The sequence below is a fragment of the Chelonoidis abingdonii genome, chromosome 3 (assembly GCF_003597395.2).
Source record: "Chelonoidis abingdonii isolate Lonesome George chromosome 3, CheloAbing_2.0, whole genome shotgun sequence".
Lineage (NCBI taxonomy): Eukaryota > Metazoa > Chordata > Testudines > Testudinidae > Chelonoidis > Chelonoidis abingdonii.
The window spans coordinates 174,997,688-175,012,108 of record NC_133771.1 but is presented as its reverse complement, the minus strand read 5'-3'; the positions used below and the strand labels follow the sequence as shown (position 1 = coordinate 175,012,108).

General features: G+C 44.9%; 1 protein-coding gene across 2 annotated transcripts in view; it reads right to left on the bottom strand.

The window, feature by feature from the left end:
- Positions 1 to 14,421, bottom strand: part of LPGAT1 (lysophosphatidylglycerol acyltransferase 1) — a 234,646-nt gene continuing 220,225 nt past the window's right edge. For both annotated transcript variants that reach the window (XM_075064343.1, XM_075064345.1), the window contains one exon: positions 1 to 74. In XM_075064343.1, coding sequence (XP_074920444.1) covers positions 25 to 74 — 50 coding nt within the window. In that variant the 3' untranslated portion in view covers positions 1 to 24. The remainder of the gene's footprint in view (positions 75 to 14,421) is intronic.

The window sequence follows — 14,421 nt, the reverse complement described above, 5'->3', positions numbered from 1 at the left end:
GGGGGTCAGCAGCTTGCAAATGCACTACAGACCTGTAGTGTAGACAGGTCCCAACTGTGTCTCAGTTTCCCACCCTGTAAAATGGGGAGAACAAACAAAACCTTGATTAGCTCTATTTGACAGTTGGGGAAACGGAGGCACCCAGCAGTGAAGAGACTTGCTCATGATCCCAAAGCCAGGAATAGAAAACGGCAGGTCTTCTGATAGTCTATAGCAGCGGTGGCTCCCCACAGGGGTGGGGTCCAACTCCCTGCTCCAGACGTTGTGACCTGTCACATAGGGTCGGTCAAAACACTGATCATGTTTGACCTGGTCAGGCCAAATCTGAGTGAGTGGTGTTGCAAACTGGTGCAATGCCTGGACTGGGGAGTTGGGCTCAGCTGCACAGAATAGGAACCACTACCACCAGGTGAGTGTGGGGCAGGCCTGCTCTCCCACACACCATGACCCCCCACCTCAGGCTCTCCCATCTAGGCTGAGTGAAGTGTATGTTTGTTTGTTTGTGCACCCTTGGTTTTATGATTTCTGTGAGTGCAGATGAACCCAGGCATCCATGCTAAAGTTGCCCAGGACCAGACCAACCACTAATACCCACTCACACACATAAATACACACATAGCTTTGCCTCCAGGGTCACACCCAGCTCTGTATCAAAGGTCACAGCCCACCACTGAGCTTTCCCCCCTACCACCTTTCTTGTACCAGTATAACTCCAGTGACTGCAGTGGAGTACTTCCTGAGTTATACACATGTAAATGAGAGGAGATTCAGACCCAATATACAGTAAACAAAACTACCCAAGAGCTTGCTGTCATAGTATTCTTTCCCAAATCTGAACCTTAGAGTCCAGAAAATGAGATACTAGCATGAACGCCTCTAAGCTTAATTACCAGCTTAGATCCTGTAGTGCTGCCACCAATCAGGACTTTGGGTGGAGCCCCTGATTAGCTCCAGTCTCCCCAAAACCTTCCCTGGGGACCCCAAGACTCAGATTCCTTGAGTCTCACAACAAAGGGAAATAACTCACTTCCCTTCCCCCCTCTTTACCTCCTCCCAGGCTTCCCCTCCCTGGGTTACCCTGGAAGATTACTGTATCTTTCCTTTCTCCCACAAATTCCCTGGTGTCTTATACAAGATAACCAAAAGATCAATTAGATTCTAAAAAAAAAGGAAAACTTTAATAAAAGAAGGAAAACATAAAATTGTCTCTGTAATCAAGATGAAATTTTACAGGGTCTGTTAGCTTATAACAAATGGATAAACAGCCTTATCCAGAAAAAATACAATTTTAAAATATTACCAGCCATATACACAGTTGCAAATACAGCAAACAATTAAAAAGACTATAACCGCCTTTACTTACTCACTATTCTGAATAGATAAGAGACTGTAGCAGGGAGATTGCAGAAACCTGGTTTCACCTCTAGTCCTGTCCAGGACCCAGAGAGAACAAAGCCAAACCCAAAAACCACAGACAAAGGCTTCCCTCCCTTGAGAGTTGAAAGTATCTTGTTTCCTGATTGGTCCTCTGGTCAGGTGTTGTTTGTTAACCCTTTCCAGGTGAAAGAGACATTAACCCTTTGCTATCTGTTCATGACACTTGCCCAATCACCTCTTGCCCACTCGTTCTGCCAACTCTGCTGTCACACTGTCTCCAGGAATTGATGGCACTTGCATGCACACCTAGGGCACTATAGAAATAACAACAGAAAGTTCAGTTGTAGGCTAATTACAATTTGTTTGCCTTATTCTTGATGAGTCTGGAGCAGTTACGTGATACACGTTAACATGTAGGTGCTATTTTCATTACAAAGGCCAGATGGCTACAGGAAAGTAGTGAAGAACAGGCTAAACAAATCCCTGTTACTATCGTAACCAAATGGCAGTTGCTCCAGGTTAATCAAGACACCTAAGATCAATTAAGATCATTCCAGAAGCAGTGGGAGATAGCTAGGTTGATTGGGACACCTGAAGCCAATCAGGGCTGGCTGGAACTAGTTACAAGCCTCCCAGTTAGTCAGGGAGATGTATGTGTAAGGAACAGCAAGAGGAAGTTGTGATGCTGGAGATACTGGGCAGTACAAACCCTATCAGGCACAAGGAAGGAGACCCTGAGGTAAGGGTAAAGTAGATATTGAGTAAGTAAGGGCTGCTGTGGAGAAGTGGCCCAGGGAATTGTACTTATCCTGTTTCAAAAGATCAGCTACCAATAGCTGCTCCTATTAGGGGCTGGAGCCTGGAGTAGAGGGTGGGCCTGTGGAGTCCTTCCCTCCTACCCCCATAATTAATTACAGAGAGTGAAAAAACAGAGACTGTGTGAGAGAGGGTTGATTCCTCCCACCTCCCTTGCTGGCTTATGATGAAAATGGCTCAGTAGGATGTGACCCCTGCCTCTAGAGAGAAATCCTACATGGAGGGTCATAGTGAGCCTCTGAGGCTAACATAATCTGCCTGGAAGTGTGGCAACCACTGAGATAAGGGTGGAGCTTTGTCACAAGTCATTCAGCCCTGCAAACCTATTACACAAAGGGTCTGATACTGCAAACTTCTGACCACCTGCAACTCCTATGGACTCAACGAGGAATTCCAGGTACTCAGTATATCTAACAATTAGGCCCTAAGCCATAACAAAAGACCTGATTTAGTGCTGAATAAGCCACAACAAACACTTTTTTATTTTATACCCAGACAGGTCTTTTGAAAGTCAGGATATTCTTTAAATATTTCTAAGTTGTGTCAGCTGCTTGGTGTCTAAGCTTCTATCTTTGCTCCCCACTATAAATTAATAATCTTTAAATTTAGACTATAAAGTTTCATAAAATCTAATTACTGGAACTATATCATCATAGATACCATATATACACATCTATATCCACCATCTAGATATCTCTAAATAGATATCTAGCATATAACAAAGCACTGCTCAGCACTCAAAATGCTCCATGGAGCAGAATTCCCATGTTTTTGCCTCCATAGGAGCAGTCTCAGATCTTCTGAATTTATGAAAGAAGTTCCTCTTTCACTTGAAAGAAAATATGAAGCAGAAATTAAATAAAGGAAAAAGCAAAACAACACTTATTGGATGGATTCAGTGGATCTATTCTATCCCTGGTTGATCATCTCCTAACGTGGTCTGCGCTGTGCCATCATTGCAATCCCACCATCTTGTTCTTTCAACACGGAGCACCAAAAATAATGTCCAAAGTTATAGGTAATTGCAAGCTGCTTTAAAGGGACACTGCTGAGAACAGAACTTTGGCCAAATATTTGTCATAAAAGTGTGTTTAAAAAAAGCCTTTGATTATTAAAAGGTGAGAGATTTCTTTAACATGGGGATAATAATATTGACCTCCTTTGTAAAGCGCTCTGAGATCTGTTGATGAAAAGCACTATGAGAGCTAGGTATTATAATTATTTAAAAACTGGCTACTTTGTATTTTTTTAAATAATGGAAACTTTCATATTGATCTTAGGTTTTATAAATATGGGGACAAACTTGGCCTGAAGTGCCTCTTTTTTTTAATGTACAAATGCAACTGGGGGCAGAATTTGGAGACTTATCCAATGTCAGCTGAAGACAATGGAATGACTCCAATTAACTTTGGTTGGTATTGTACTAGGCCACTGATCCTTAAAGTTAAATACCAAGATTTTAAAAAATGAGTGACTAAAATCAAATTAAGTGTCCCTACTTTCAAAAGTGGTGAGCACCCAGCAGTTGCCATGACTTCAGTGGTGCTTGATTCTTTTGAAAATCAGACATTTTATTTGGGTGTCTAAATATGGATTAAGAGCCTAACTTAAGACACTTATTTAAGAACATCTTGGTCACAGGTGCTAAACACAATGGCTTGAAGCAGATTCTCCAAGCTTACCCAGATAGTGAACAGATATAACTTAATGTTTTTACTTCAAAGTCCCAGAGACACAGACAAGGTTTTCATCTTGAGACCAGAAGACCAAAAACATCAAAACACTTGATCATGGCCTTGGATAAGCAAAAAGACTACTCACACTTGATCTTAGCTCACAGAGATTATTAGTCATGTTGCAGCTATACCAAATGTCCGCTGGATGACACTTTACTATCATTCCTCAAAGTGAGTCAGATGGATGACTATTTTCTTTCATTCAAAATGTTGACAGACAAACCCTGCAATATACCATTGTATTCAAATAGCAACCCATGAGCAGTAGTTCTGCTTTGAGTACTGTTGAGCAGAAAGTCTAGATTCTAATCCTGATATCAGCTAGTTCTTCCCCAGTTCTAACACTGTTTATCTGCATAAGCCTAATAGTGGATTTTTCAAGACATGTGATACCTGTGAGTTTCAGATTAAAATTAAAGCATGAACATGTTAGAATAGATGTAAGACACAAATTTGAAAAAACTAAATATTTATTGGAAACCTGTCTCGTTAGCTGAGAGCTATAACAGATCCATATCCTCTGTGGATTGAACACAAGGTAATAGACTGACTGGTGGATTACATCAGCACTGTAGGTATATTTATGCTGCAATCAGAGATGTGACTGCAGCACATGTAGACATACCAGAGCTAGCTTGGATGTAGCTAGCTTGAATAATGATAGCAGTGAAGCTGTGGCTATGTCTGGCTATAGCTATATGTGCCACAGTCACACCTGTGATTGCGGTGTAGACATAGCCACAGATTCAGGTCTAGAGTGTCTCTCTAGAACAGAGTAGTTTCTCATATAATTCATCCACTCAGCACGGTCCCATTAATCATTTTTCTCTGGATCTTCAAACAGGCTTAAGGGAGTTCGGTGTCCAAATGCTACTGACTTTCAATGGAAGTTGAGTGCTTAACATCCTTAATCTCCTTTGAAAAACTCAGCCTCTAACTTCATTTTCACAGGGAGAAGAAAGCAAGGCACAAACTGCTTGTGTCTGCACCCATAAGAAAAAATGCATAAATGAATAATACCATGTAAAGAGACAAGGTGGGTGAAGCAATATCTTTTATTGGACCAACTTCTGTTGGTGAGAGAGACCGGCTTTAAGCTTGCACAGAGCTCTTCTTCAGATCCTAATATTACAAGACAAACATGGCTACAACACCACTAATACCACGTAAAAACATTGTGGTTTTGCTGTTAATGAATAACAGACGAATCATTGGTAATTCTGATTTTAATGACTTCAATAAAATTAAGATCCTCTTGTTGTACAGTACATCATTAGCATCATAAATAGGTAATACAAATACCAAAGATACAATATGAACTAGGAAAGCTCTACACTTAATTTTTAGTTTCAAAATCTCACTTTCACACCTCCTCTCAAACTAGCAGCAGATCATAATCCTTACTCAGTACTGAAAGTCTGTAATGATCTGGGGACTGATTTTGCAGGTTTAAGTGGTGCTAGTTGAGCCAAAAGACATATAAAATGTCATGCTCCAAAAGCTAGTTTTAGCTCTGATAACATTTAGAGATTTTCATTAGCTCTACAACTTGAGGAGAAAAATTCTAAGGATGATCATTAAAGAAATGAATATTTACTCCATTTTTCTCTATCCAACCCTATCAATATAGTATCTGAGCACCCAAATCTTCCACTGATCAGAATGTAGATATCAAGTTTGAAATGGCTAGCTCTGTAAACAGGTATAGGGTGTCTTGTTTCCCTTTCTGATCACTAATCCACAGCCAATCTTAGAAAAATTTCCTAGTTGTGAAAATACTTCTACTGATCTGATTAAGTAGTTAAAATCCTGGAAAACTGCTAAACAGTATTAAAAGAGCCAGATTTAGTAACATTTTTTCCTGATACTTTTGTTGTGCTAGTGTTCGTGTCACATTTCCCTTTGAGTTTTGCAAAACTATTGGGAAGTTAATTTGTACTTTCCCTGCCTGCTCTGTGCATTTCTCTCCCACCAAATCTGTAAGGTGACTTGACTCACGTGTCACTGATGTCAGAAGGTAGTCCTGTTTCTATAGTCAAGGATCTAGTGACAAAACTTCAGACTCAGTGGACCATACCTTAGGTGGTGGCTGACCGTATTCCAAATCCTACCACTCTTTGGAAATTGCATGCAGTGTTGTTGTGCAGGATTTCAAGCCTGCCAACGGCCCCTCTGACTCTACAAGTGCAGAGGCAGGATTTAGCTTTCCACTTTGCTTCTTCAATGACAAACAGAAAAGAAGTCTTCTTGCATTTTAGCATCTATTTCCCTATATGCAGAGTACCTATTCCAAGACCTTTGTATAGAATGTTAGTGTTCGTGTAACCCACACACCTGGGTGTGGTGGTCTGTTCCATCTAGTGGCACCAAGACCACTTAGTTAGATGAGTCTGCTGTACAGCCTTAGCTAAGTGCTAGTTGTCTTTTAGCTCATGCACTAAGCTTCAGAGGCCCCAAGTTTGATTCCACCCACTGACAACCAGGGTCTGTCGGTGTTATATCTGCATGTAACTAAACCCTCTAAGATCAAGACTCAGTCCTATCAGGGCATTGGCCTGATAAGCCGTCAACTCTGATAACCCTAATTCAGGAAAGCTATTGCTTAGCTTTAAATGTAGAGGATTTCAGGATAAAGTGGGTCCTGTATGGACAGTCACAGTAATGCTGTTTTTCCAACTGGTGGCACCAGTCACTGCTCTGAATCTTGGAGCTTGTCTACATGGCATAGCAATGCATACTAGATGGGTGTGACTTCTACAGGGCACAAGTATGCTGCACAATAATTGGCCCGCGTATATCTGTCTGGTACACACCAAAATTCCATCCTGTGCATCAACCTAGCACTGTTCCAACGGCACTACTTTGAACTTTTAGTGTGTGCCGGCAGGGTCTACACAGACCAGTTAGTGCATACCACATTGGTGTGCTTGAGAAATCCTCTCTAGTGCATATTGTTGTAGCATGTGGACAAGCCCTCAGTCTCCAATTAGCTCGTATAGCACTACATTGTATTTTCCAGCAGAAGCCTTACATGCCCTTGGAGTCTTAAAGGTGAACTCAAGGGCAGTTTAAGACATGATTGTTGGGCTCCAAGCCTTGCAATCTGAGGAGGCCTGGTCAGCCAAAGATTTTTTTTTCCTTTTCTATCTGAGGAGGCTCCTCCCTGGTTTCAGGAAGAAGAGGAGAATAATTTATAATTGGAGCTAGGCCTGAGATTCAAATTCAGGTCTGGATTCTGATTACTTCCCAAAGGAAAGGGGCAAAGTCTAAAGAGATTTCGACAGCAATGTTTAGTCTGGTTTTCAGAGCCCCTGTCATACTGTTTTGTTGACTTTTCAGTTAAAAGTCTATCCCCATCTGGTTAACTAAACAAGAGAGGGCAGCCACATGGCTCTGAAGCTCAAAGGTCAGTGTTTTGGCAGCCCATGGTTTTATCAAGGGTTAAAAGAAACCTTGTTGGAAAGAGGTTATTAGAAGTAGGTGCCGAATTTCTGTAGGGGAAAAAACCCTTCACACAGGTCCATAACTCCAGCCAAAATGACAGAGCTCTGGGTGCTGGGCTGCACCACTAGTTATGAGATCATTTGATTCAAAGGCTGCATTAGGTTAATACATACAAACTCCAAAGCTCATTTCCTACTAGTCCCCAAGGAAGTCCCCATTGCATAATCTCTGGGACCATGTCTGCCTAGTCTGAGTTCCCCAAGGCACTGAGCTAACCTCCTAATGCTCGTGAGTGCATAAAGCCCTTTCTTGGTTGACTTCACTAGAATTTGCTAATTACATTTCTCAGCATCCTCCACCTCATTTCCTGTGATCTGCTAATTCTGATGTACTGAGAGTTCATGCAGTTAATGTGCTCTCTCTGCTGGGGGTGGTGATGATTCTATTAATTAATTCATATTCCAGAGTTTATGGAATAGGCTGGAGAACTTAACAACCAGAATTTGCAATTTCAACTCCGTCATTTCAAAATGACATCAGAACCAGACATCTTTCCAATAAACTCTTCTTCACTCATCATCCATTCCCCACCGTCCACAGGTGCAGGGTCCACCAAGCACCAGGGAACTAGTGAGTGGGGGCTGGGAAGATGCTAGGATCACATGCAGACATTCTACACTCTGTGTACTAGCTGTGTTATGGGAGGGCTCTCTGCACTACAGCTCAGGGTGAGCTTGATGGTGGACCAGGAAGGGTAGCTTTATGACTATGCAGATCATCTACCCTCCATTTCATCCCTTTGAAGGGGGACACAGGGGCCATAAGGCATCAATGGTGGCAGTGGAGGAGCTGCTTCCTCTTTGACACCTACCAAGAGTCCTGTGGTGGCCTTCTCAGTAAGGCACAGAGAGCTCGAATATAGTGATAATAAAGGTATTTTTATTTACTCAGGGTTGAGCACTAATCAGCACAACTGTCTGCAGCAATCTGCAGTGCCCTGTTCTGCTTCCCATCCCAAGCTCCACGTTGCAAGACAGAGGATGATCTTTAATCCCTGTAGTCACACCCTACATCCTTATGTAACAAGAGCAGTTGTTCCACACGATCCCCAGTGAACAGTCCAGTCACTCAGGTTGTGTTCTAGGACCAGCCCTTTGACACTGTAACAGAAGATTTCAATACCCACAATCCTACACTGACCAGATGATCTAAAGACATCTCTTAACTTCTATGTGTTGAGGGTGTCCAGGTATTAATGTATGGACACCATAGCATTTGATTTCAGTAGACAAAGCCACTACATAAAACTCACTTGGCAGCTATGAACTAGCGTAGCATAAGCTTCTCCACCAAAAGCCCCATGTGATCTCTTATTGGGGATGTAACTGAGGTCTTGGGGGATTTTTAATGCAAGATGTTTTCCATGAAGTTCTTATTTGGCACATTAGGAGAGGAGGAGAGAAGAAAAGATTTAACACGAACCTCTATTGTGGTGGAAACTGATAAATGGAGAACAGATAGAAGGGTCAGTTTCCAATGGGTATTTCCTTTACAATGAATGAACTTCTCTTGCTCTGTACATATGGCAAAACAAGCAAAACATTGTCAAACACTGACATTTAACATTAGACATTTAAATTCCTACCTGAGCATCTAAATAAGGGTTGCCTGATTTCTCAGAGATTCTCAGCACCCAGGACTGGAAGCTTTATGTGCTTAACACCTCTGAAAATCCAGACCACTTTCTGCTAAATACTTCCCTATGTATTTAGGTTATGAGTATTTCTTACTTACATTGCAATAGCACCTAGAGCCCAGTAAGGGTTGGGGCTCCATTCTGTTTGCATTGTGGACAGTCCCTGCTCTGATGAGCTCACCATATTAATAGACCAGACAGATAAAGTGGGAGGGGGAGCAGGGCACAGAGAGCGGAAATGGGTTACCCAAGATCACACACAAGGCCAGGTGCAGAGCTGGAATTGAACTCTGTTCTTCCACATCCCACTCCAATGCCCTCATCTTTTTCGAGTGCTTGTTCATGTCAGTTCCAATCAGGTGTGTGCACAGCAGCCAGAAGATTTTCCCCTAGCAGTATCTGTTGGGTTGGTCTGGACATCCCCTGGAGTGGTGCCATCATAGCGCTCAATATAGAGCCCTACCGACCTGCCACTCCCTCAGTTCCTTCTTACCACCACTGACGGTTAGCTGGAACTTCCCCTTGCTCTTGTCATGACAAGCGAATTTGGACGTCTGTATATAGTTCATTAGTTCTGTAGTTAGTGTTAAGTAGTTAATACTTTACTTCATTCTTAAGTTTCCTTTGGAGAGGTTTCCCCTCCAGCGCTATCCCGGCACTAGGGCATGCCAGGATCTCTTGGCTTCAAAGCCTGTGAGGTCTGTGGGAAGTGTATGTCCAGAAGCGATCCTCACACTTCCTGACTGGAGGAGAGCCATCAAAAGGATCACTCTAGGATCTACAGGGTGTTTCACCTTGGGACACTGAAAGATAGAGATCAGTGGCTGAAGATCCTACTAATGGAAGCAGCAGTCTGGCCCCAGTCTGATCCCAGGTCAGCGGACACGGCACTGAGTACCTCCTCCTCAGAACGCAGGGCCCCAGCACCATTGGCATGGGGATTGGTGCTGAGTAAAGACTCATAGACTCTAGGACTGGAAGGGACCTCGAGAGGCCATCGAGTCCAATCCCCCTGCCCTCTGTGGCAAGGACCAAATATTGTCTAGACCATCCTGATAGACATTTATTAACTACTCTTAAATATCTCCAGAATGGCAGATTCCACAACGCTCCTAGAACAATCTTATTATTCCATGCCAACCCCCTACAGTTAGAACTTTTCCTAAGTCCAACACTAAATCTCCCTTGCTGCACTTTAAGCCCAGTTGCTTCTTGCACTATCATTAGAGAAGCTAAGGGAAACAGTTTTCTCCTCCCTCCTGATGACACCTTTTAGATACCTGGAAACTGTATCATGTCCCCTCACACTTCTCTTTTCCAAACGAAATAAACCCAATTCTCTTTCAGCCTCTTCATAGGTCATGTTATCAAGACCTTGAATCATTTTGTTGCTCTTCTCTGGACCCCTCTCCAATTTCCACAACCTTTCTTGAAAATGCAGTGCCCAGGAATGGACACAATACTCCAGCTGAGGCCCGAAGCGCGCAGAGTAAGAGCGGAAGAATGACTTCTCAGGTCTTGTTTACAACACACACTGTTAAGCCAAGCCCAGAATTACGTTTGCTTTTTTGCAACAGTATCACACCTGTTGAACTCATATTTAGCTTGGGTCAACTATAACCCCTAGATCCTTTCTGCCATATTCCTTCCAGACAGTCTCTTTCCCATTCTGTATGTGTGAAACTGATTGTTCCCGTCCTAGGTAAGCACTGTTGCAATTTGTCTTTATTGAACTTCATCTGGTTTACTCTCAGACCATTTCTCATTTGTCCGATCAATTTTGAATTTTGACCCTGTCCTCCAAAGCAGTTCAATCCCTCCCTAGTTTGGTAATCGTCTGCAAACTTAATAAGCGTACTTTCTATGCCAATCATCTAAGTCCGTTGATGAAGATATTGGAACAGAGCCGGTCCCAAAACAGACCCCTGCCGAACCCCACTTGTTATAATCCTTTCCAGCAGGATTGGAGCATTAAATAACTATCTCTGAAGTAACAGTATATCGCAGCCAGTTATGCACCCACCTAATGTAGCCCATCTAAATTGTAAATATGCAGTTTATTGGATAAGGATATCGTGCGAGACCGTATCAAATGCCTTACTAAAGTCTAGGTATACCACATCCACCGCTTCTCCCTTATCCACAAGACTCGTTATCCTATCAAAGAAAGCTATCAGATTGGTTTGACACAATTTGTTCTTTACAAATCCATGCTGGCTATTCCCTATCATCTTACCACCTTCCAAGTGTTTGCAGATGAAGACAAGAACTCTCAGCACCATCATGGCTCCACTCACAGCTTGCATGCCACAAGCAGGCACTGGACTCAATCGCTGGTGCTGCAGAGGAAGAAAAGGCCGGAGAGGGATCATTCACCCTCCCCCCAGCAGCTAGACCCAAGGAGCCAGCCATTATGAGACCTAAGTCGAGACACACTACTTTGGCCCCACTGCCAGAGATGGTCACATTGATTTCTGACCCCATGGAAGGGTGGTCGAGTCCAGACCCTTCTCGCTCGCCAAGGCCAAGCCGACAACTACACCTACCACTGACCCTAGAGGCATTTAAGGCAGCCTGGGACTTGCTCCAGCTCATGGCACCATTCTCCCCACCTAGACAGGAGAGGTCGCCGGCACCGGTCGCTCCCCTGGCACTGTCAAGGGGAAAACCTGCAATGATATCCCAGCATTCTCCATCCCCAGTGCACCACTCCCCAGTGCCAGAGCAGGGTCAGCAGCCTTGTCAGTCCCCAAGCCCTGGCGCGGACCCTCGGCGCCTTGAAGTACCAATCCTCCATGGTCCTCCTTTTCAGAGACCTCGGAGTCTGACTCCTATTGATCTCATAGGAGCAGAAGAAGACAGTCCAGGTCATCACAAGACCGGCACTCTTACCTGGCACCATGGCTCATGCAGTGGCAGCCCCTGGCACTGTGGCCCTTTTGGACTCCCCCTGGGCCTTTCATCAAGTCCTGGACTTGACATAAGCCAGGGCATACCTTGCTTCCTGGCCCTGGGCGACGACATTCAGTTTTAGGCAATTTCCCACCACCACAGCAAGGAATTGCCTGAAACTTCTAGGACACATGGCCTCTTGTACATATGTTGTGCAACACGCCAGATTCAGACTCTGGCCTCTCCAATCATGGCTAGCCATAGTGTATCGGCCGGCTTGGGGTATTTTGGACAGGGTCGTGACTCTGCCTCGCCCGGTCCTCAACTTCCTCCAGGCTCGACCCCCAGGTAGTGTGTGCAGGGGTCCTCTTCACCGGTCCTCAGCCATCCCTCCCGCTAGTGACGGACACATCAGCCTTGGGCTGGGGAGCACATCTGGGAAATGTCAGGACACAAGGCCTCTGGTCTCAGGTGGAACTCACTCTCCACATCAGTGTCAGAACTGAGTGGTGCACCTGGCATGCCAGACTTTCCAAGCCCACTTGACAGGGAGATGTGTATCAGTCATGACAGACAACACCATGGCCATGTTCTATATCAACACATGGAGGAGTGCACGCTCCTCCCCCCGTGCCAGGAAGCCCTCATGCTGTGGGACTGTTGTGTAGCTCATTCAATACACCTGCAAGCATCATACCTCCCGGGAGTACAGAATGAGTTGGTGGACTGTCTCAGCAGGTCTTTTCACGCCATGAGAGGTCCCTATGCCCAGACATCATGAACTCCATCTTCCAATGGTGGGGCTTTCCCCAGCTGGACCTGTTCGCCACACAACACAACAGGAAGTGCCAGCAGTTTTGCTCCTTCCTGAACCACAGCCCGGGCTCCATTGCGGATGTGTTCCTCCTCCCATGGGGATGCCGTCTTCTCTACGCTTTCCCACCCATCCTCCTCATTCACAAGGTGCTCCTCAAGATACGGAGGGAAGAGGCTTCAGTGATATTTATAGCTCCAGCGTGGTACTGCCAACACTGGTACCCATCTCTTCTGGAAATGTCCATGGAAGCCCCAGTCACCTTGTCACTCCTCCTGGACTTAACTCAGGATCATGGCCGTCTCCAGCACCCAAATCTTGAGTCATTGCATCTTATGGCATGGAACCTCTATGGCTGAACCCCGTGGAGTTCTCCTGCTTGGACCCAGTTAGACATATCCTCCTTGGCAGTAGGAAACCCTCCACCAGGGCTACCTTCCTTGCCAAGTGGAAGAGATTCTCAATCTGGTTGGTGCAGCATCATTCATCCCCAACACTCGCCTGTATACCACTCATACTGAACTACTTTCTCCACTTCAAGCAGCAGGACTGTCCATGTCATCAGTAAGGGTTTACTTGGCCACTATCTCTGCTTTCCATCCAGGCACAGAGGGCCAGTCAATCTTTGCCAACCTTATGATCAGCCATTTCCTGAAAGGCCTCGACAGGCTATATCCACACATCTGGCAACCGGCCCCGAGCTGGGACTTCAATCTGGTCCTTTCCAAATTTATGGGTCCGCCCTTCAAACTGCTGGCGATGTATTCCCTGCTCTACCTGTCATGCAAGGTGGCATTTCTGGTAGTGATAACCTCAGCCAGGAGGGTATCTGAGCTCCAGGCCCTAAGATCAGAGCCCCCTTACACTGTGTTCTATAAGGACAAAGTTCAGTTCAGGCCACATCCAGCTTTCCTCCCCAGGGTCGTTTCCCAATTTCACATCAACCACGCCATCTTCCTCCCAGTCTTCTATCCTTAGCCGCACTTGAACAGCAGGGAGCAGAGGCTTCACTCACTGGAGCGCTAGCCTTTTACATTGAAAGAATGAAACCATTCCGCATGTCCAGTCACCTGTTTGTGGCTGTGACAGACAGGATGATGGGTGTTCCAGTCTCCTCCCAACAAATTTCCTCGTAGATCACACCTTGCATCCATGAATGCTATAACCTGGCAGAGGTGCCTGCCCCTCCAGTCACAGAGCACTCCACTAAGACACAAGCTTCTTCATCAGCGTTCCTGGCACAAGTCACAACTCAGCAAATATGCAGAACGGTGATGTGGTCCTCCATACCTACTTTCATACATTGTGATTGCCTAGCAGGCCAGAGATGATGCAGCCTTTGGACGAGCAGTGCTCCAGTCAGTGGACAACTCTGACCCTGCTTCCTGAACTTGGGCTTATGAGTCATCTGATTGGAATTGACATGAACAAGCACTCAAAGAAGAAAAAAGTGGTTACTCACCTCATAACTGTTGTTAGAGATGTGTTCATGTCCATTCCATACCCACCCTCCTGCCTCACTGTCGGAGTAGCTGTCAAGAAAGAACAGAGGGGGTGGCAGATCGGTAAGGCTCTATATTGAGTGCTATGATGGTGCCACTCCAGGGGGGGCACCCAGACCAACCCAATGGATACTGCTGGGGGGA